Raw genomic sequence first — 24509 nt, forward strand, 5'->3', positions numbered from 1 at the left:
TATACATTTCACCAGGCATTTTTATTAACGTTAGGTAATACATTTCTAAACGGTTTCACTAATCTTTCGGCTAATGTTTTAATGATGTTATTAATGCTAGCGAGAAAACTGGGATAGCTAACAACAATCGCTCTGATCCGGAGAATAAAAAAAAATGACAAAAGTGAACGATAACATAAAAAAATTGTTCTAAGATATATTTAACGTTTGAGTACACATTATTTCATGTTATAAAAGTTATATACATCATAAAACCTCATATTACTTACCTTTCACAATCAGGCTGTCGCTGATGTCCGTTGACGGTCTGTCACTGACTGGTCTGTTAATATTTGAACCATCGAAGCGCGAACGTATTTAACCCAACGGTTAGGTTATCACTAAAAATAACCCAACGGCATAAACAAATAACCCAACAAATTTTAAGATGACCCAACATAATGACCCAACATGCATACACCAACAGTTGGGTTAAAAAAATAACCCAACGTTTTTAAGTGTGTAGTCATACTAGTTTAAGTATCAGTATTTGTCTTGTTTAGGTGTCAATAGGAGTCAATTGTTGACACAGTAACAGTGTATCATGTATAGCACAGCTCTGATTATTTGGTCTTGAAAGATTTTGATGAATAATGAGGAGTTTATGTGATTGCCATCGTCAGTGTTTTGGCAATATTGTGCACATTTTGAGACTTTATGAGATTTACGTTTACTCTCAAAGCAATGTGAGGAGAAACACTTAAGACGTGAAAGATAACTCATTATTAGATATATGTCTATGGGTGCCATACACATTTGCTTAGTAATTTTAGTTTTCTGATATCTGTGCTACATCCTCTCCTTTTCATTCCTCTGTCTTTGACACTTTTGCTATGATCTTCTCATGGAGGAGAATTCCTAGTTGCATGTGATGTGTGATTATGGTAGGAAACCCATAAAACGATCATCACAGAACTGAGATCTGTAATTACAGACCGCTAAAAACAGACTTCCACACGCTTCACAAACAAATAATGACTGTCAGATGAATCTTTAAAAAAAACATCCAAGAACATATACAAAAACAAAATAAAATTTTGAAAATAAAATAAAGAAAATGAAGCAGCACTCAAAAACAATAGCTTGTTGGTCTAACTTAATACAATTATGACACCTATTTCCACACAGTTGAATTAAGTTCAAATAAATTAGTTCAACTGTGTGGAAATAGGTGTCATAATTGTATTAAGTTAGACCAATACAAAAGGTCAGACCAATACAGATTCACTTAAGGATGAATTTTACTCATCAGTGCAATTAACCTAGTTTAATTGCACTGATGAGTAAAATTCATCCTTAAGTGAATGAGATCACACCAATTTCATTTAACGTATTCTGTGAATGTTTCGTGAACATAATTCACTCTTGTTGAGCCAACCATTGCTGTTACTGTTCAGACTGGTGCCCTTGTGTAGCCTGGAAATCCAGACCCAAATCTGAAAGATTAATGGTCTGGCATCGACTAATGAAAATCGCCCAGCTCGAGGGGCGGCACCAAGCATGCATTTGAAAATTGGATAACACTACGACCAATCACAACAATGTAGCCCCATACGCTTAGCTACCAGCGGAGCTAACTGGTAGATTAGATTAGACGGCAAAACAGCAAAAACGTTCTTGCAAAGGAAGGATTCGAGCGCCGTCTTCTGTTCCTCTTTTAGATAAAAAGCCAAGTCTAAATTCGTTCATTGTAGCGGCCAAAGCCGTTTCAAACAACTGGTGTTCATCCATAGCCATCTTGCAATGTTTACTAATGACTTGGACGTCACAGCGCTGTCGTCATCTGTTTAGCCCGCCTCTGGCCCGCCTATATCAGATAACCCGATGTGATTGGTGCAGCTCGGATACAAGGGCATATTTAATGAGCATCATTACTCGACGCCAGAGTAACTCGCTGAGCAAATTCAATTTGAGTCTCGCGAGAACTCTGGATTTCCAGGGTAGCCCTTGTGCAGAGTTGCACGAGTTTTCTGTTTTTAAGAAAATGGAAAGTCTTGTTAGAGTTTAAGTGTTTAATGTTTTGTTATTTTGAACATTTAAAATAGTTTGTAGAACATGAAATAATAATAAAAAATTACCATTGTGGTGAAGAGGTGAGCTTAGGTTGTGAGTAGCTGTAGTGCACACATTCATGTTCATGATTGTTTAATAGAAAGGGGTAGAACTGATGACCACAAGACTGTGTAAATGATCGGTTAGATCTTAAACTAGTTTATTTTATTTATTTCTATAAAAACTAAAAGCCAAAGCAACACTTGTTCATATGCTAAGTGTGACTTTTGTAACATGCAAGTTATGGTCAAGTAAAACGTTTCTCATCACTGGCATTAGCACAGTTACAGCTCATTGAGAACAACATTATGCAAAATGCAAAAAGCAATGGTAACCTCAAAAATCGAAATAACATCAACTCTTTTAAAGTTCAAATATAACTGAACATCAAACTTTAACAGGTCTTTCACTTTACTAAAAAACACATTAAACAGCACTTAATTTCAACATTTACTCTCCTGATCTATCCCTATGCAAAGCATGCTGGGAACTAGAAATCCACTGTCCAGTTTCAGTCAGTGCAACACAAATGATTCATGTAGTCCCAACACAAATGGTTTAAGTCAACTTACCATTTTACAAATTTCATTTCATTTAACGTAATAAAATTTAGTGCAAATGACAATTTAGTAAAAACCTAAAGATTTGTGTTGTTTCAGCTTATTTTATTTAAATAAACTGAGCAAACAGCTAGAATCATTTTTTGGAGTGAATGCGAGTACCTCATATATCATTACTGCATGTGTAAATGTGTGACCACAGCTTGTGTCCTGCTGTGTTTGTGTGTGCAGCCCTGCGCAGTGGAACAGGTCAGTCCGTAGTGAACGGACGCTGGGCGGTCGACCCGCCGGGAGAGTATCAGACAGGAGGAACCACCTTCCTCTACAGCCGACCCAAAGCTGGGCCACCCGAGCAGGGAGAGGAGAGAGGAGAGACCCTCACAGCGCCTGGACCCACGACTGCCCAGCTGCAGCTATACGTAATGCACACACATGTGTTCATGTAGTATATTACAGTAATGTGGAAAGAGGTAGACAGGTCTGGCTGGAGTGTGACGGAGCACACACTCGAATCTGGGAGGTTTTACTGCAGGAGTGGATGGAAGGAATGGGCTTTCGCTCTGTTAATACGTGCCTATTGTGTTTAATAATGATGATATTAAATGAGCATAACACTTCTGAACTCATGTTAGGAGCTCTATTGTTCTCCTCAAAGGGCTCAGGAAACAGGATTTTTCTTGCTCTAGGGTTGTCATAATTACAACTAGCCACTAAAAAATATATTTGCTATCAAACACAAGCCTTCATTTAGATTGAAAGTAGAACCAAAAATGAAAATGCTGTCATCATTTACTCCCTCTCATGTCGTTTCAAATCTGAATGAGTTTTTTTTTCTTCATCACAGAGTCACAGGAGAATCGTTATGTCTTACTTATAGATTCTCTGCATATTAGACTAGCATACAAGAAAGTATTTTAACATGATAAAAATACACACAATATCAGTTTTTAAGTACTGATACTAGTTTAAGTACCAGTATTGGTCTAGTTTCAGTGTCAGTAGTTTGGATAGTCATAAGAGTTTAGGTATCTGTAGTTGTCTAGATTGGGTATCACTAGTCTAATGATACTAGTTTAAGAATCAGTATTAGAGTATAGTTGTCAGTAGTTTTGGTAGTCATACTATAGTTATCATTGCTTGACTAGTTTAATTATTAGTATTTTAAGTAGTGATACTGGTTTAAGTAGTGATACTGGTTTAGTTTAGGTGTCAGTAAGAGTCTCTTGTTGACATACAGTAACAGCGTATCATGAATAGCACAGCTCTGATCATTTGGTCTTGGAAGAATGTAATGAATAATAGTTCATATTCATATGCTTTAGCTTTAAGTTCATTTAGATGTTCAGAGAAAGAGCGTCCACATAGTTCTGAGTGTGTAGGAGTGTGTTCGAGTGTGTTTTCATCAGTGATATACGGCCGATACTAACTGGAATGCGGTCATGGAGTGAGACGTTACCATATGCTGGAGTTTATTAACCTGTTTTTACTTTCTCTCTCTCTCTCTCTCTCTCTCTCGCTGTAGATTATTTTCCACAGGCAGAATCCAGGCATAGACTATGAATATTACATCCCGGTGGTGAAACAGAGGGACGGAGAGAGAGAAGTACACAGAGAGAGGGAGCGAGGACGGGGAGCACTCAGAGAAATCAGTGAGTTTTCCTACAGTCTTCTTGTCACACAGAGTCTCTCTCTCTCTCTCTCTCTCTCTCTCTCTCTCTCTCTCTCTCTCTCTCCATCAGTTTCTATTTTTCTCTCCTGATGATCTGCTATGTCACTCTAAATTTATAGTGTTTATATGTCTGTGCCACACGGATATATTTCACTTGAGTAGTCTTCTCTTATTTCTCTCATCACTTATTGGCCACCGTTGAAACCTTTTAAGGTCATTATAGGAGAATGGGCCTATGATTGTGTGTGTGTAACATCAGGTGATGTTAAACAGAGTTTTTATGAGAATGGGGTCACTGTGAGAGTGTGTGACATGAACCAAAAAGCATGAATCAGGCTTTAGTTCTGTGCCAACACTCTGCTAAAATCTATTTTGGCAACTTGGGAACAGACTAGACCATTTAAATCAGCTTAAACCAGCTAATACCAGCACACCACAGGCTGGTTTAAGCTGGTCTTTTCAGATGGGAATTAAAACCTGGTGAGCTGCCTTGCTGTCTACTCCCTGATACAGGCAGTTACCTTCTGAGACGGCTTCCTGACTGGTTTTACTCTACCCATAATTTGAGCCGTCTGGCGGTGCATGCTGCTAAGATAACAGAATATTCTAAAGGATGATCACACATGCAGCAACTTGCAGCAAGACTTTTAATAAGAGTTTGATGATTTATGATAACAAGAGAAACAGCAAATGTCGCAAAGCAAATGAACAGGTGTAAAGCAAATACTGTACTTGACTACCTTTTCAAATACTTGTTCAGTTAGTTGCAACATTCCCTTGTGCAAAAGGAGTGTGCTTAATTGTATTGAATGTGCAGTAGTTTACTTAAAATCCTAAAAAGTATATTTTTAAAAACTCTACTTGCAGATAATATTAATGAAGTAAAAAATAAAATGAAGTGTTCAAAAACATTACAGTCAGTCACACTTTGGGCCCTATTTTAACGATCTAAGCGAATGGTCTAAAGTGCACGGGGCAAGTTCACTGAGGGCGTGTCCGAATCCACTTTTGCTAGTTTAACGACGGGAAAAATGGTCGGCGCTCCCGGCGCATGGTCTAAAAGGGTTGTCCCTATTCTCTTCATGAGTAATGGGTGGGTTTTGGGCGTAACGTGCAATAAACCAATCAGAGTCTCATCTCCCATTCCCTTTAAAAGACAGTTGCGCTCGCGCCATGGCGGATTCGCTATTTACATGGTGGAATTTGCAAGCGGAAAAACTGAACGCTTCTCCAGAAAGGAAACAGATCTGCTCGTGCGCGAGGTAAAAGCAGACCGTCTACGGGACAAGCCGGATTCCACCATATCTTTATGTACACAATAATAATATTTTACATTGTAATCCTTTAATTGTAAATATTTGGCATGCTTGTTTGCTGCTGCCCTGTGTGTTTAATAAGCAGAGTGAACGTGTGTTGTGGACCCTCCTATAGGCGCACATTACTAATGCGCTCTTTAAATAACAAAACAAATACTGCGCCATTGACTTTAGACCAGGTTTCAGTTGGTCAATGGCTCAGTCTATTTCAGTTCCCTCAAAATAGCAACACGCCAACAACGCGCCTGAACACACCTCGTTCTCAGACCAGCAGCCCATGGGCGCACAGATGGGCACAAATGCATTTGCTATTTAAACAACATGGTGCAGGACATGATAATGATAACTGCGTCGGGCTGAAACCAGCAAACAACACTTGCTTAGTGCCTGGCGCTGGCGCATATATAATATTGTTTATTATTTCCTTAATAAGTACTCTTTTTAAAAGCAAGCTTAAGTGTACTTATTTTTCACAAGGGTTTTACTGTTGCATCACTATATTTTTTCAGCCAATCTTATTTGTTTAGTGTTTAGCTCTAGGTAGGCAGCACACTAGGACTCATCATGCTTATCTCTGTGTTTCAGGTTCTGTCTCAGTGGGAGTCGAGAACCCTGTTGCTCCTCCTCCTGTTTTGTCTTCTGCCTCCTCGCCTCCATTTTCCTTCCCTTCCTCCTCATCTTCCTCTGCATCTGATCGATGGCCACCAGAGAGGCCCCGCCCACAGGGCTTAGGACCCAATCGTAACGCTCGGATCCCTCCAAGAACAGACCTCCCACTGGACAATCAGCCTGCATTCATGTGGCAAAGAGGCGCGCTGACAGAATGCACTGCTACCTGTGGCAAAGGTCAGAGGTCACCATAGCTATGTATATGAGTTGTAATCAAGGGGTCAATGTTTGGCCGGTATGCATTTTCTGGTAGATGCCATAATTACACCTTTATGCAATGAAAATACATTTTTCTCAATGGACGACCATTCAAAAGTAACTATTCAGACTAAATAAATGCAGCATATGACTTAGGGCTGGGCGATAAAACGATAACTATTGCGATATAATTTTCCTCGATAAAATTATAACAGAAGTTCGATAAGTGTTCAATATAATGTTTATGCATTATGCAAATTATGCTGCACATGTCTGTTGCAGACACACTGGTGCCAATGACTGATAAGCGCTGCTATTTCTGGTGCCTATGAGAAACATTAAACAGCAAACTGGCCAAAAGCGGAACGAGACAGAGCTGCTCGTTTGAACCACGCACTTCACATTTATCAGCTCGGCTCGAAACAGCAGCACAGCGAGAGCTTAGAGCGGATGTGTTTACTTGTTGACCGTCTTGATCACGTGACCACTAAATATCAGAGATTCAGTGAAATGCTTCAGAGTTTGGTGCAGAGCTCTCCCATAACACAACCATGGCATTGTGGCAGAATTGAATTTTATTAAATTATTAATGTAGTTTGTGCAAGGAGTAATGGAATACAATTACAGTATTTTTTGTTAAGCTATAGCATTTTTTGTGCTAAAAAAACAACAACTATAGTTTATTTTTTACCATGGTAGTGAAGTGCAATGCATGGTTGTACCTGTGGTTAACATGATTCAAATACTATTTACCCTATAAAAATGAGGTTGTTACAATTTTTCAATGTTACGTTTTTTCTTTTTCTTTTTTTTATGAATATACATTTACATCTATATCCCAACTCAAGCTAAAAAAAAAAAAAATCTACATTTTCAGCATCATTACTCCAGTCTTCAGTGTCACATGATGTCACTATTTCTTCTTATTATCAATATTGAAAGCAGTTGTGCTGCTTCATATTTTTTGATGAATAGACCATTCAAAACAACAGCATTTATTTTAAATGGAAATCTTTTTTAACATTATAAAGGTATTTACTGTCACTTTTAATCAATTTAATGCATCCTGTAAAAAAAAAAAAGCATTAATTTCTTAAAAAAAATACTATTTTACTGACCCCACATTTTTTAGCAATAGTGTTTACATATGCCTATATTTTCCCCATCTGCTACAAGCAGTTCTGCTGTTGAGTGATCAGTCACATGACATTTACATGAATCTCCTCTTACGACTTTGCACCGGTTGACTCCACACACTATTGCTTTTGAGTGGCTCTTCTATAACCTGTGATCCAGAGTGGACGCAGTGAATTAATGTTGTGTTTATTTGTAATAGGCGAGCTGGAAACACTCAGAGAACATGAACCCACTGCCTACTGACATATGAAGAAAGCCAAGCATTGTGGAACAGAACGTACATGTGCCAAACTGTTAGGGAGTTTCTCTGTAGGGCTGTGAGTGTGTTCGAGGGGGTTTCTCAGCTCGCTTGCCACTGTTTTTTATTAAGCTGATTTACCCAGTGTTAGTTTGCTATCTGCTGCCTCCTTCTGGTATGTTTAAAGAGCGAGTGGCGTTTGGAATATTACTATTCCACAGATTTAGTGATTTTAAACAAAAAAGAAACAAATCAATATCTAGAGATCAGAAGATCACAGAGATTTGAGGGTGCAAACAACCACCCAGAACACTTTGCCATCAAATTTTACACCACTCACCACTAAAAAATGCTGTGTTATGTGTATGTTTGTTTTTTGACGTGCATGTGTTTGTGTATATTCAGGCTCTCAGTACAGAGAGATTGTGTGTGTGAATAGACACACAGAACAGGAAGTCCATGAGAGGAGGTGCGACTCTGCAACCAAACCCGTGGCAGAGGAGGAACCCTGTAATGTTCATCCTTGTCCACCATTGTGAGTAACTGTGCATGTACAGTCCATACAATACTGTTCAAAAATGTGGGTTCAGTAAGAAATTTAATTTTTAATGAGTAAGGATGCATTAGATTGATCAAAGTGATGGTAAACACATTTATAATGTTACAAAATATTTCTATTTTGAACTTTCTATTAATCTATTCAACTCCCTATAAGAGCGGGGAGCGCAGTGATAAATCCTCTTAGGGTAAACAGAACAGAACCAACATAAATGTATTGCAGATATCATTAATGTTCTTAATGACTGTAATTTAATGTGACTACATGAATCAAGATCAATGCCAGTCTGATGACCTACTTCTACTGACTAGCCAATAAAAGTGCAACATGAATACTCACCCTGAGCTCCATTTGAAAGATTGGCATGCCAAGTTGGCCTCTTTTCCCAAGCCATGACCGCGTCCATATTCTCCTCTTTTGCTCACTTTTCAGTGCACATAAAAAACACAATTGCCAAAGGTCGATTCATCTTGCTCTATTTGTTCACCACTAGCGCATAGTGATGATGTTTTATTCTTCTATACTAACTTGGTCATAGCCTACGATTCAGTAGGTGTCATTATCGTACAGTCTAGAGGAGACCCAACTTGTAGACCCAAGTTTATTAGATCCATATTGTACAGTGTTATTTTGCACTGATCTTATATGATTGCTGAAATTGCACAGACTGTGGCAGGCATTACATTAAATGAATGTAGAAGTTGTTTTGGGTTAATATGTATATCTCAGTTAACTTGTGTTTGTGTGTGTGTGTAGCTGGGATACAGGCGTGTGGTCGGAGTGCAGTGTTTCCTGCGGTCGGGGTGTGCAGCAGCGTCACATACAGTGCAGGCAGAGTTTTGGGAACCGTTCAACGATGGTTCACCCTCAGCGCTGCTCCAGTCTCTCGCGCCCCAATGCCACCCAGCCCTGCCACCCGCGCGTGTGCTCCCACTGGGAGATCAGCACCAACTGGAGCACGGTAAGACACGTGTGCGTCAGGTGGACTTGCTTACTTTTTTATCTCATTTTCTTTTAGTATTATTTTGTAAATATTATGTGTAGTAAACAATTTTTGTATATTTTGAGCAGCTGTGTTTTTTCTGTTCTTGTTGCATCTTTAAAGGGGACCTATTATGCAAAATTCTCTTTTATAAGGTGTTTGAACACAGATGTGTGTAAACAACAAGCCTATAATGGTAAAAATCCCCATAAATCATAAACAGTGTCTCCAAACGAGCGGTTCCAGATTTCCCCCTACTCTTACTGTATGTAAGCCCCGCCCATGACTGGTGACGATCAGCCTTATTAGCATAGATCCCGCCCTGAGTGACCTCGCCATTACTGTTTCCTCACTGTAGCAGCTGGAGAAATGCAACGTCTGCGCCAAAAAAAAACATTACAAATGTTCTGTTATTGGATGTACCAACGAACATAAGAGTATCCATAGACTCCCAGCATCTGAGCCACTAAGGACACTGTGGTTGAATTTCATTTATGAAGGAAATGTGCCGAAGAAAGTCGTTTAAGTGTTATATATCCTTTTATGCTGGACTGCTTTACAAATAAGGGTCAGATCAACGCTGGATTTGCACAAAAGTTGTTTCTGAAAGATTTTTAGATTAACATGATGGTACATGCTAGTCGATGAGTTGAATCAACTTAACTCCACAACAACTACATACATTTAATTACTAATCATTCAGAAACGTCTTGTTGCATTCTAAAAGCTGTAACTGGAGTCTCTCCATCATTGTCCGACTCCGATACTAACATGTAAGGCTAATGATAATTTCTGACATTTTGGCTGCGTGACACTCTCCAGTTTTGTTGTTGCCGGAGTATCTGAAGCACGAGCTGTAAACGCTCCGCCCTCTTCTGGAAAGGAGCAGCAGCTCATTTGCATTTAAAGGGACACACACAAAAATTGCTCGTTTTTGCTCAAACTCAAATAGGGGCAAATTTTACAAATTATAGGCTAATAAATGATATGACTCTTCACATACACATACTAGAGACTAATATTACATCTTACAAAGGGGCATATAATAGGTCCCATTAAATTCCTTTCCTTTAAGCCTCCAGTGGATATTTTTTGGTCACTGCATCTTGCGCTGTTTCTTGTCCCGCCACAAGCATTGCATTTTTAAGATGCTGCGTCAAGTTGAAAATAGTCTTTTAAATGTGTGTCTTGTGAACTGAGACCCCTGTATTGTTCCATATTGCTTTCTGTCTAGCTGTTTTTATAGGCAAAAATGTGTCTTGTGCTAATGAAACATGTTCTGGCTACAGTAGCTGTTCAGGCAACCAACTGACTAGTTGATTTGGAAAATCTGTTGTTTTGCTCTAGTCTTCTGTGTTTATCTCCAGAGACACATAGACGTGTTTGAGCTGTCTGCATGTGTGATGATGCATCTTTTTCCCACAGTGTTCAGTGGATTGTGGAGTGGGAAAGAGAACCAGGAGTGTACGCTGTGTCAGTAACCATGGTAGCACTATGAGTGACAGGGAGTGCAATGACAGGCTCCGCCCACAGCGCACCGAGGACTGTCACATGGGTCCTTGTGTCACTAATTGGTACTTCACGGATTGGACAAACACTGTGAGTATTGACCAGTGAGACTCATGCTTGCACCTGATTTGCAAAAAAGGTCATTTTGTAAATGTATATATTCATATAGAGATATTTAATCAAATGGGTTATTGTTTCTCTCTCAGTGTTCTGCGACGTGCGGGCCGGGCGTCCAGCGGAGAGAGGTGGTGTGTTTGACCGGTGGAGGCAGGAGAGAAGGAGACGGTGGAGTGGAATGTGTGGCAGAGAAACCGGCTGATATGAAGGCCTGTAACGGGGGTCCCTGTACACCCACACACCTGTGGTACACTGGACCCTGGGGACAGGTGAGGCCCGCGTGTCTACTGCAAAGATCTATCAATTATGTTCCAATATCAAGGTCTATGTAAGAATAGAATATAAATATATTATAGAATATAGAATGGAAGAACACATCAATGAATGAAGTGGAATAATATAATTAAATTAAATAGAAATATGAATAAAAGAACAACATCAAAGAAAATTAAATAAATAATATGAATAAAATGAAATAGAACAAAATATAATAGATCAATGTAGAATAGAAGAACAATGAATAGAACAGAATAAATATGCATAGAATAAAGTTAAAAACAATGTGGAATGGAATAACAGAATAGTACAGAACAATTAGAAGCCAATTAGAATAAAGTTAAAATATTTCAATTCAGAAATAGAATAGAATGTAGAATAGAACAACATCAAAGAAAAGCCAATAAAATTAAATTGAACAAAATAAAATACTATAGAATAGAATAACAATAAAGTTCAAATAACTCAATTAGATCATTTAAAAAAAGAATAGAATAATGTAGAACTGAATGACATCAAAGAAACCTAATAAAAGGAAATAGAACAAAATAAAATAGAGTGGAATATTGTTCATTAGAGCAGAATAAAGTTGCATAGAATAAAGATGGATAGAATAGAACAAAGTTAAATGTTGAACAGAACTAGCCAATAAGACTAGTTAAAATAATTATAATTAGAACATTCTAAAATAGAATAAAATAATGTAGAATAGAATAACACCAAAGAAACTTAATACAATTAAATGGAACAAAATAAAACATTATAGAATAGAAGAATAGAACAGAATGTAATTGCATAGAATAAAGTTGGAAAAATAGAATAAATGTAGAACAATGTAGAATACAATAACAGAAAACAATTCAATTAGAATAAATTTAAAATAAATCAATTAGAGCGTTCTAAAAATTGAGAAGAATAATGTAGAATGACATCAAAGAAACCTCATAAAATTACAAATTAAAAACTAAAATAGAATAATAAAGTTGCATAGAATAAAGATGAAAGGAGTAGAACAAAGTTAAATGTAGAACTGTAGAATAGAACAACATATTAGAATAGAATAGAATAGAATAGAATAGAATAGAATAGAACAGAACAGAACAGAACAGAACAGTGAACTGTCTTTGAGTGTGTGTTCACTCTCTGTCAACAGTGTAACGCAGTGTGTGGGAACGGCACCCAGCGCAGGGACGTCATCTGTGTGAGGAAGACAGGAAGTGACTTCACCGTGAGCGGCACCAGTGAGTGCTCCCACCTGGAGAAACCGTTCCCAGTGCAGTCGTGTGAACTGGAGCCCTGCAAACCACAGTGGTTCACCACCGAATGGAGCACGGTGAGGATGACATCATCTGTCAATCAGTCTGTCCTTCAGGGTCTTCCCTTATTCTGCTGTTATTAAGTGTTCCTCTGTCCCGGTGTAGTGCTCTCGCTCCTGTGGCGAAGGGGTGCAGACGCGGGAGGTCCGGTGTCTCACAGCAGACAAACAGTACAGTGCAGCCTGCCATCTCGACACCAAACCTGCGCATGAGCAGTCCTGTAACACCATTCCCTGCAGTCCCTTTGAAGGTGTGTGTCAGTGTGTTCATGTATCGTGCCAGGATTTTCAAACTGGGGTCCGGGAAAAGTTTAGAGAAAAGCAGCGATATATAAATTTGATTAAAATAAAATGTTATTTAAATAAATAAATAATAAATGTATACATTAGAAAAAAATTTTTTTATTGTAAATAAATAAACATTTGTTTAAAAATAATGTTGATACATTTGATTAAAATAAAATAAAATTAATAAATAACATTTGATTTAAATAAAAAATAAATAGGTACATAAATAAAAACATTTGATTAAAATAAATAAATAATATATAATTCAAATAAATATAATTTGATTAAAATTATACATTTAATAAAACTAAATAAATAAATAAAACTTAACTTAAATAAAAAGATAGTGTAAAAATGTAAAAGAAAATTAAACTAGCTAAATAAATAAATACATTTTATTAAAATGAAAACAATTATAAATTGTATTTAAATAAAAATATAATAAATTCACACATTAGATCAAAATAAATGTATTAAATAAATTAAAATTTGTTTATAAATAAATAAAAACATTTGATTAAAATACATTAATTCAATTTGATTTAAAACAAATAATAAAGTAAAACATTTTATTAAAATGAAATAATAATTAAAATAAATAAATAACATTTGATTTAAATAAAAAATAAATAACTACAGTACATAAATAAAAACATTTGATTAAAATAAATAAAATAATTCAAATAAATACAATTTGATTAAAATAATACATTTCATAAAACTACATAATTAAATAAAAATGTATTTAAATAAAAATATAGTGTAAAAATGTAAAATAATAATAATAATATTAAACTAAGTGACTAAATAAAAACATTTGATTAAAATAATTTGATTTAAAAAAATGAATCAAATATATCTAACTTACAAAATACAGTATATTGAGTAGATGTAATGATGTAATGTAATATAAACTAAATATTTTAAACATTTATAATATAAATTTGTCACAGTATTAATTGGATCTTTTTCTTTCTTTGCCTTTAAATTTTAGGATGGGGGTCCCTCGTATGAGGATGATCATATTTGGGGGTCCATGGCATCTAACAGATTGAAAAGCCCTGGTTTAGATTATAATCCCTCTCTCTTCCTATCTCTCTCTTTGTAGATGAGAACTGTAAAGACAGACGACATAACTGTGTAATGGTGGTCCAGGCTCGACTCTGCGTCTACTCCTATTACAAGACCGCCTGCTGTGCGTCCTGTACCCAGAGTGCTCAGCGGGCCAAGAGACATTAACCCTAGACAAGTCACAGAGATTCACTACGAGCCAACCAGAGCCAAAACTCAGCCAATCAGTGATCGCATTATAGTTCTATCACCGGAGACAGCCAATCAGAGGCCAGACACGTTCAAATGGAATTCCTCCTTGAACTGAGCTGAGATCAGGATCCCTTTAAAGTGAAAGTTTTAAAATGTTACCACATATGGGCTCAAATGATTGACAGTAGCTCTTTCCCTATTGTTGAAGAGTCGGCGGCAGTGCTTGGACTGTTCAGTACACTATACTGTCAAATACTTAACCATTCCTTAAACAAGTGCACTGATGTCACAAGTCCTCATTATGGACATATATATGAAGATATTGTTAAGTGAGAACAATTCTATAAGTTGCTTTTGTGCTTTTGTCACACATGAAGTGTTTCATGGCTGTTTCTTTTAATTGCAAGTCAATCAGAATATCTGGAATCAGAATCACTAGTATTTGAACTAGTATTCCGTCTCATTTAGCCGCTTTATGAGGCGACAGGAGAGACAGAATGCATCCATTTGTTTTCATGCACATGATTGCATACCTGTAATTATTGCCTAAAAATGACAGAAGCAGCAATAGATTATTATACAAGCATCAATTCTCCCCTCTGGCTTTGTGTCAGTCCCCTAAATTGTAAGATAGCAGAACGGAATTGATTGCAGTGTGAACAGAAATCTACTATGAATCATTTCTGGGATATAAATAGAAGATGAGCGCTATTTGATTTAGTCTTCATTCTTTAGGTCGGTTTTGTCTGAATGTATATCAGTCGTTCAGTGTTCCATGTTTTAGTGATTTTTTTTTTTTTTGTGACATGTTTTTGTTTTTTATTTGTTTGTTTGTTGGTTTGTTTGTTTATGTCTGGTTGTTTTTATTGGTTGCCCACAATATAAATTAAAATATGGCCATTACAGAATCAACATACATTTCAGAAGCACTACCAGTTTTAATATCATAATTATAAAGCACAAATCATTTTTGTGCTTTTCATTTTGTGTAATGTAAGGCCTCTGATTAATGGTTGCTATAGACATGTGCACATGCAGAATACATTTAGGACAGCATTGCTTGTGCGGTTTATTCATTGCATAAGTATTAAATATGCAAACAGTATAGTCATTTAGCCAAAGCGATGTACAATGTAAGGCCATTGCCCTGTGGTTAAAATACTCAAGGGTTTCTAGTATCAGAGATCAAATGTGAACTTTCTGTTACCAGCCCATAGCTATAACTACAAGGCTGACATAACCTCACTGATTGCAAATAATCCCTCTAATTTAGTGTAAAAATACAGTTTAAGTGAGTGAGTGAGCGAGTCTGTGAGTGAGTGAGTGAGCGAGTGAGTGAGTGAGTGAGTCAGTCAGTCTGAGTGAGTGAGTGAGTGAGTGAGTGAGTGAGTGAGTGAGTGAGTGAGTCTGAGTCAGTGAGTGAGTGAGTGAGTCTGAGTGAGCGAGCGAGTGAGTGAGTCTGAGTGTGTGAGTGTGTGAGTGAGTGAGTGAGTCTGAGTGAGTGAGTGAGAGAGAGAGAGAGAGAGAGAGAGAGAGAGTGATTGTGTGAGTGAGTGAGTGAGTGAGTGAGTGAGTGAGTGAGTGAGTGAGTGAGTCTGAGTGAGTGAGTCTGAGTGAGCGAGCGAGTGAGTGAGTCTGAGTGAGTGAGTCTGAGTGAGTGAGCGAGTGAGTGAGCAAGCGAGTCTGAGTGAGTGAGTGAGTGAGTGAGTGTGAGTGAGTGAGTGAGCGAGTCTGTGAGCGAGTGAGTCTGAGTGTGTGAGTGAGCGAGTGAGTGAGTCTGAGTGAGAGAGTGAGCGAGCAAGCAAGTGAGTAATTGAGTGAGTGAGCGAGCGAGTGAGCGAGCGAGTCTGTGTGAGTGAGTGAGTGAGTGAGCGAGTGAGTCTGTGTGAGTGAGTAGGTTTAGGGGTAGAGTTAGTGTAAGGGGAGAGAATATACAGTTTGTACAGTATAAAAATCATTATGTCTATGGAAAGTCCCCATAAAACATGGAAACCCATTGTGTGTGTGTGTGTGTAAGAAAGCTTATGTACATATTTTGTATGTATATTATCACATGCGTTTAGACTGGTAGCAGAGACTCTTTAGATGAATAAAAATATGCTTTTATATACGAAACAGGAGACATAGTTATTTATTAGGGGTGTGACGAGATCTCGTGTTACGAGATCTCGCGAGATTAAAACGCGACGAGATTTCTCGTCGAGTGAAATTTTGTATCGTGAGTTAAAAAAAAAAAAAAAAAAAAAAAAAACTTTGTCTCGTGAGTTGTTGTGATGTCAGCGTGAGGGTGAAATTTGTATTGAAGATGCCCCTGCCACTTTTAAATCATTTGTGTGCCGGGCCAATCACACACACACTCCGCACACACACACACACACTGTCCCTCGCTCACTCACTCACTCGCGCGCACACACACACACGCTCACTCGCGCGTGCACACACGCACACTCACTGTAACCGCACTCTCACTCACTCTCGCTCACACTCAACCCGTCGTGGAGGACCGTTAAAATTAAACATGCTAGTCTTTCTGTTGTGAAGCATCACAGACGCGTTGTCGCCCACTATGACACACTATACGAAATGAAACGATCGAATCTTGCGTCCCGACGCCCGTTGTACTTTACGAGTCTCCACGAAACGGATCGTGCCAAAATAGTGTAATCTGAACCAGGCAGGTAATAAACATTTGACCTATCACGCAAATAACCTATTAAAGCACTAAGACATGGGAACAGTATAGCTAACATTCACATATCACAAGTCATATCGACATCGCAATATTAAACAATGTTATCGCACATCGCAGCTTTTCCTCATATCGTGCAGCCCTGCCCAAAGGTCTCAACTGCTGCCAGAAATCGTCGACATGCTTATATTCTTGAAAAAGAACATGACCATATCTTAGGCTTATCTTAGTTAATTTATCTCTTTTTCATGCTTGAAGAAAAAAATTGTTTCTGTTTGAACTTGTAGTTTTGAGAGAGCAGTACTTTGATTATGGATACACACTTACTGTTTGCATTTAAAGTGTTATTTCAGTTATTTATATTTATTTTATTTATACTGTTTTATTTTTTTATGTTCGATTTGTGGAAAGGAGTTAGATTTCTCATGTGAAATCGTACAGGGAGAAGTAGAGTTTATAGCAAAACATTTTGCAGTGTTTGCATGTCCTTTACTGCATAGAATTCATTAAAATAGATGTAAAATAACATTCATTACAAGTTGATTTCAAAATGCACATAAATTGTTTTGCATTTTGTGATTTTCAGTTGAATAAAAGACTATTTTCCATTCATATATTTCATCATTGAGGATTTCTTAAAATTGTGTAAAAATCTCGTCTTGTCTCGTTCTCGTGAACCCAATCTCGTGTCTCGTCTCGTCTCGTGGAGTAAGCGTCTCGTCACACCCCTATTATTTATCTATGATAAAATACATATAATTTATTTTTTTCTTAAATGGATCACTTACTGTCTTGGGAAATTCAAGATCAACTTGTCATTGTTATACATTTATGTTGCTTTGATATGGAATAAACAGTGTGTGCAGATTTTACCACAATTATTATTCATAATAAACAGACCTAAAACCGTACTACTGTTTTCTCATCAGTGCTGAAACTATGCTGATCTCATAGAAATAAATGTTAATATAAATATTTTAATTACATACAGGTTGCACAGTAAATTACTCCTGAGGAAAAAGTCATCATTTCTTTGCCGATGATGTGATTTGATATTTTGTGTCTAATGCAGTGACAATCACACATCAAATACCTTTTGTGGTCACTTAAAAAAAAAAAAATATGAATAAAACGTTCATGTAGAATAACTAATAGATTACTATATGGTGATATAATGTAAATCAATGTTATTGAAAGTTATTACTTATAGAGTCCATTAGACAAAAACATTTTCAAGTGTATTTCTATAGTCACGTCTTTTAAGAACTGTTTACTGAATGGTTCATTGGGAACCAAAATGGTTTTTCAATGGCAAGAAGAACATTTTAAAGAAATATATAAGGAACCTTTTGTGCAATGGAAAGATTATATGCAGGTTCTTCATGGAAACATAGATCCCAATTAAAATTAAGTTTTTAATGTTGTTTATATGTCTGTGTTGTGTTTTTAGTGCAAATTCATAAGTCGACACCATTGCTGAGTATTTTCTCCTTAAAACTGCAGTGAACCAAAGACAGTCTCAAAAACACGCTTTGAAATCGCTGGTGTTTCTGACGTCACAAACTACCTTGTAACCAATCAGATCAACGTGTGATCGTCAACTAGTGGATCTCTGTGCTGAGTGAGTGAGTGGAGGCGGGGCTCATTTGCATATTCATAGAACCGCGTATACTAAAGGGTGTAGAGTTACATTCAAGCTATTTTAAGGCATGAAGAAAGGAATTTTTTTTTTTTTTTAATATGTCATTTTGGTGATTAAAGATTAGTTTTAAGGGATAAGATTATTGACCAGGGGGACTTTAAGAACCTTTATACTCGACACCAATGATCCAGTCTCACCAGCAGGGTTCAGTGATGCCGCTCTCTGCTCATACGAGTGAGCAACAACAACTTATTATTATCAAGTATTATCAAGGTAGATCTTTCCCTAGACCATCTAAATCACAGTCCTGTCTGAGATAACGTAGGCTTTATGCCCATACAGCATGTGTGAAGAGGAGGGGTCGGGGATCTGGATCTGGGGGCACTAGAGGCAGATGGTGACCTTTTCACAGTAAATCACTCTGAAACCTGTCTCATCCCACTAAGCACATGTAGGTCACAGGGCTCCAAGCGAGACTCAAGGGTTAAAATGTCCTGTTTCTGCAGCAAAAGCAATGTGAAAAACTAATTGATATTACATTGTTTGATTTGTTATTAATAATATTAAGAACAAACAATTCATCCACCTTAAAGGGATAGTTCACCGAAAAATGAATTTACTCACCCTCAAGGTATATGACTTTCTTCTTTCAGCTAAACACAGTCTGGGTAATATATATATTTTTTAAATCCTTCTCTTCCAAGCTTTATAATGGGAGTGAACAATGAGATTTTGAAGCCCAAAAAAAGCACATCCATCTATCATAAAAGTAATCCATACGGCTCCAGGGGGTTGATGAAGGCCTTCTGAAGCGACTTGCAGTATTGATCCTGAGTAAAGATTTTCCAAGTATCTAATAAAAAATATACTTGAGTGAAAGTAAAAGGTACAATTTTAAATTGGACTTATGTATTAAAAAACTAGAAGTAATTTAGCAAAAATAAAAATGACAGTGAAGTTTCTTGTTTGTGCATTTTGAATCATTTTCTCTATGTAAATTGTATGGATTGATGAGGAAGGAATGTAAATACATTTGTATGTACAACAATTAAAAAAGCAGCACACTGGAACACAAAAACACTTTAGTTAAACGGTGAGATCTGATGCAGTGATCTGATCTGATACAAATACATGTTTTCCAGACAGAATACCGAATGTGTGTTGAGTTAAATCTGCCTCGGAAAGACTGTAAGCTAAATTGCTTAAAATGGATTGATGACGACTGAGGCTTATGACAAGTGATATGAATAGAATTAACACATACAACATTGACTTCTAAAGCCACCACTTTTTTTTATTTCTATCCAGTTCTTCTGTCTGGAACAATAATACATTGTCTTTGTACAAGGAGCATTTTGCATTTTTTCTCTATATGCGATTTAATTACGTTATTCGGCATATATTGCTCTAGCCGTGGTGCTGAAGGCTTGATCAAATTGTAAAGATTTTTTTTGTGTGTGTTTTACAAGGGTTTCAAACGCTGTTCGTCCATTTAGATAGCCCGGACTGTTTTATAAATCCTCCTCTAACATTAAATTCCAATATGATGTGCTTTATGCATTAGTTAATGGCGCGTGACGCTCCAGGCGTTTCAGTTGTAAAGCGCGCGCACGAAGCCTTCAGCACCACGGTCAGAGCTCAAGGCTAGAACAATGGGAGGTTCAGGGACTGTCAACCAATAGCATGATCTCATCAAAAACAGAAGCTAATGTTTACACCAAAACCAGTGCAAGATTTTTGGTGCTTGGGTTTTCCCTAAAAGTAGGAAATCACCATGAAATCAAAATTGATGATTCTTATTTATTTGTAAGGATAATTGCAGTGTTTATTATGATTTATCCGTGCACATCATTATTATTATTTTTTAAATCCATGTGCAATCTTTAATCAAAATAACTTCTCTTTGATGATGTGTTTACCGGCATGAGGGCGGGGAAACCTGTCACTCACATCAGATCAACCAATCTTGAGCTTAGAATTATAAAGTTCTATCTCCACTTTTGGTCGAAATTGAGTTTTTGACATAATCTGATCCATTAGGTGTTTATTAATGCCTGAGTGGTGTTATTTTTGTAAAAAAATATTTTGTTAGTAGTTATCAATAAAATAGATTATACTACATAACAGTTTTGCCAGCTGGGATGTAAAAACTTTGATGCTTAATATCTCAGAACTACCCTAAACGGAGATAGAACCTTATAATTCTAAGCTGTCGCAATCGCAAATAATCAAAATAACCTCTTTGATGATGTGTTTACTGGCATGAGGGCGGGGAAACCTGTCACTCACATCAGATCAACCAATAGCAAACCCCAACCATCCAATCAATTCCCGATGGACAAAATCAAGTCCGGCCCTACATTTGTTCTTGTTCAAAAAGCCATTTCACTCAAGGCTACGTCACAATAGGGAAGAAAAAGACTACAGTAACTTCTGTCTCATGCAGACTTGATCTGTAAAGTAGGCCTATGTAGCTATTCTTTTAATGTATACAGTACCTAGCCTATAATGTTACGTGATTTTCATGCAATGTTTCAGTAACCCCAAAAACTACAAGTCATAGTGTAGGCTAGCCTACTAAATGTGCTAAAATGCTCACTCGTTTCCGGTTTTGGCCTACAAAAATACATCATCCCTGCACCACTCCAGACAAGAGGTGGGGGAGATGAAATTGCAGTTTTGTCAAGCACACTAAAATTGCTGTTTAATTGAGAAGGAACGGCTGTTTATCTGAGACTTTATCTTAAACAATATCTTTTCAAATTTGACTGAAATGGTATCCTCTGGTTTGTTTGTTTTTGCTAGCAGAAGTGTAAGTTGCAGACGATCCCTGCCGGCTTCATCACGAACTTGTCAACAGCTCGTGAGAGGGAGACACCGGCGTGTGACGTCATCTTAATTAGAGATGTGGAAACGAGAACAAACACATAGTAAACCGCGCAGATGAGACACGGGGAACAACCGATGTGCTTTGGATGAATCTTTCAATTGCGTTATTTTATAGCTTACACAATATTAATAATAGCACATTATAGCAGAGATACTGACCGAAACTGTGATTTACAAATGAAATAGTGTGTGAGTGACAGCGAGCGTGAGCAACAGTCACGCGCGGACCTCTGGAGATACAGAACGACAAGCGCGGGGATTTACAGAGGTTTTGATAATAAACCATTCCAGGTGAGCTGTTTTTAGTTTTTATCAGGGTGTGTGTGTGTTTCCTCTTGTGTAAATACGGACTGTTACCGGTTAACGGTCACGGACAAAGAGCTTCACAGCCCCCGCTGCCTAAACAAAGGATGCGCTCGTGCACACTATATCTGTATCGCTGTCTGTGGAAATTAAAGAGCAGATGATCTGCCATCATTCTGGGAATCTTTTATTAAATACGTTAAGATTCCATAATTGTTTCTGTATAATCACTGTATTGACAAGCGAAAGAGCTGTCGTTATTGTTCAGCATTTAGGACTATTCGAACGCATGATCTGTTCTTTTTTGTTAATTTATTTATGAAATACTCGGTTGACTTTCAATTTGAATGCCTCTATTTTAGCTATACATAAAGCAGGGAGGCTAATACACAACAGCTATAGTAATGAATTAAGATGCGCTGCCTGGTAACCTAAATTTGGCATTATCAAACAGGCTAGATTATTTAAAATGACTGAATCAACCTTGCTACATTAGGTCACACCGATGAGGACATTTTAAACGATCATATTTGTGGGGTATTTACCACTTACTTTTTACAATCAGTATTGGTAACTCTTTACAATAAGGTTGTAGGCTTAGCCTATATGTTAACAATTAGTTACAATGGTAAACATGATTTAACAATAAACCCTACAGCATTTATTATTCTTGGTTAATGTTCATTTTTAGCATATCCAAAAACAGATAACAACAGTGTATTTATAAATGAGCATTGATGAATATTTTGATAAAAAGTATTGTTTTTGTACGCTCATAATACCGAATTAATTTACATATAACATATATTACATATTTTAAAGTATTACTCTGTAACATAATGAAGCTAAAGTGATGCTTAAAGTGAGGATCCATTCATCCATTCATTGTGTTTTGATCACACCCCGCCTCCACAGGCACCATCCACACCTCCATACTCTCTCTCTCTCTCTCTCTCTCTCTCTCTCTCTCTCTCTCTCTCTGTCGCTCACTCTCTGCACGTTCATCTCGCGTCCTGACCCAGGCAGTGCCTCTGACTTTCTCCGCATCATCGACCCAATGAAGGAGCCCGACGCCATCAAACTCTTCATCGGGCAAATCCCACGCAATCTGGAGGAGAAGGACCTGAAGCCCATCTTTGAGCAGTTCGGCAAGATCTACGAGCTGACTGTGATCAAGGACAAGTACACGGGCATGCACAAAGGTAAGGAGACGGGCACGAGTTTCAGGCTTCAGCGCTGTGTGGAGGGGACGGGGGCTGAACGTACCCAGTCACGACTCACACGTGTGGTGTGTATTTAAATAAACAGTGTTATTTAACCCTCTCTTTACAGTAGTGCTCATGCTCGTTTGACTCGAGCTTCTGAAGTGTTTGTAATAAAATCATCACCTGCAAACAGGGGGGAATGAGAGGGCAACAAACAGGGCATTTTCTTGTACAATATACTTGTCTGTATATCAGTGATTTGCGTGTGTTTTCGTCATTGGCTGGTGTGATGGTATAGGACAGGAGCAGCACACGCCTGCAGGAGCTTCAAGCGTGACAGTGCACAGCACAGCATGAGTTCTGTATTACTATAAAAAGGGACCGTATACCAGGAAAGCTCTCTCACCATCTCTCTGTTGTCATCTTAATGAACCTGCGGTTGAATATTAGGTTTCCACTCTGCTGTTTAACTCTGTTCTGGGTGTTTGCTTACACTCATGTCTTCCAGGGTTGAATGAACCCATGTTTGGGGGCTTGACCGGGATTTAATCATGTGGATTTCTCAGTGGTTTAAGCCGCTGAGGTGATAAACAAAGAAATACCTTAAAGGGATAGTTCACCCAAACATGAAAAATGTGTCATCATTTACTCACCCTCAAACCTGCATAATTTATTTTTCTCCTTGGAACACAAAAGGTGATTTATTTTCTAATTAGTGCCATTAAAGCAGCAGTAGGACAAAAAGTGATAATCATTCATAACTCATGCAGTATAGTCCAAGTCCTGAAGTAATATGATGATTTAAGTAGTTCATTGAAATTCTTTGCTTCTGCTGTAGCTCACATGTGGTGGCATTAGATGTGTTGCAATAGGTTTGATGTTAGTGATATTTGGTTGCAAAAAACATTTAAAAAAAAAATAGTATTCAAATGACATTTGGTCATTTTTTTAATAATGACTTTAATGAAATAGCTCATTCTTTCCTCATTTCATCATTCCAAACCTATGACTTTCTTTCTTCTGTGAAACATAAAATAAGATATTCTGAAGAATATTGGTAACCAAACAGTTTTGGTGACCATTGACTTCCACTGACCAAAAAAAAAACAAAAAAAACTCAACATATCTTCTTTTATGCTCCAGTGAAGAGAAATGTCATAAAGATTTAAGTCTGTTCTTCACACATCATATGACTTAACATGAAATATAGCGCAGAAGTCAAATGGACTACTGAGGCCATATTTACAAAACATTTTATCTTACCACTAAGAGTTCTCCTCAATGGCAGTAAAAGATCTTCATTAAAAGTTTTCTCTTAAAACCTATTCCCAAAGCTGATGAGACCAACTTTTACTAAGGAATAGAGAGAAGTCTTAAGCTAACAGTAAGGCCGGGGTTGACCCTGTTGCTATGGATGATGTCAACACACTTACTAACTATGCTCACTCAGTGATTGGCTGATGGGGGAGGAGGAGTCTCTGTCAGTGATATAAATATTGTAGAACGAGGTATCTTGTTGCCATATTCAAATTTATTTCAAACTCAGATTTTGAAATAAATATGTTTCCATATTCAAATAAAGGTTTTAAAATGT

At 37.4% G+C, this 24509-nt stretch overlaps 2 protein-coding genes across 9 annotated transcripts in view; both read left to right on the forward strand.

Annotated features, from left to right (window-relative positions):
* adamtsl4 (ADAMTS-like 4) overlaps window positions 1–16302 on the forward strand; it is a 63022-nt gene extending 46720 nt beyond the window's left edge. For 2 of the 4 annotated variants that reach the window (XR_014603216.1, XR_014603217.1), the window contains exons 8-18: window positions 2883–3070; window positions 4174–4300; window positions 6222–6482; window positions 8284–8413; window positions 9194–9398; window positions 10845–11018; window positions 11135–11314; window positions 12475–12654; window positions 12743–12887; window positions 14033–15764; window positions 15814–16302. Coding sequence is in view for 2 of the 4 variants with exons in the window: in XM_084089219.1 (XP_083945345.1) it covers window positions 2883–3070; window positions 4174–4300; window positions 6222–6482; window positions 8284–8413; window positions 9194–9398; window positions 10845–11018; window positions 11135–11314; window positions 12475–12654; window positions 12743–12887; window positions 14033–14163 (1721 nt within the window). In the remaining 2 variants the exon portion in view is untranslated. Of the gene's footprint in view, window positions 1–2882; window positions 3071–4173; window positions 4301–6221; window positions 6483–8283; window positions 8414–9193; window positions 9399–10844; window positions 11019–11134; window positions 11315–12474; window positions 12655–12742; window positions 12888–14032 lie in introns of all 4 variants that reach the window. The other 2 variants (XM_084089219.1, XM_084089220.1) reach the window with 1 other exon arrangement.
* A 5117-nt stretch (window positions 16303–21419) lies between these two features.
* The window catches only part of celf3b (cugbp, Elav-like family member 3b), a 52004-nt gene continuing 48914 nt past the window's right edge, over window positions 21420–24509 (forward strand). For 2 of the 5 annotated variants that reach the window (XM_084088462.1, XM_084088465.1), the window contains exons 1-2: window positions 21557–21698; window positions 22626–22912. In XM_084088462.1, coding sequence (XP_083944588.1) covers window positions 22768–22912 — 145 coding nt within the window. In that variant the 5' untranslated portion in view covers window positions 21557–21698; window positions 22626–22767. Of the gene's footprint in view, window positions 21699–22625; window positions 22913–24509 lie in introns of all 5 variants that reach the window. The other 3 variants (XM_084088463.1, XM_084088461.1, XM_084088464.1) reach the window with 3 other exon arrangements.

Source organism: Abramis brama (assembly GCF_963993115.1).
Source record: "Abramis brama genome assembly, chromosome: 17".
In the NCBI taxonomy this organism is placed as follows: domain Eukaryota; kingdom Metazoa; phylum Chordata; class Actinopteri; order Cypriniformes; family Leuciscidae; genus Abramis; species Abramis brama.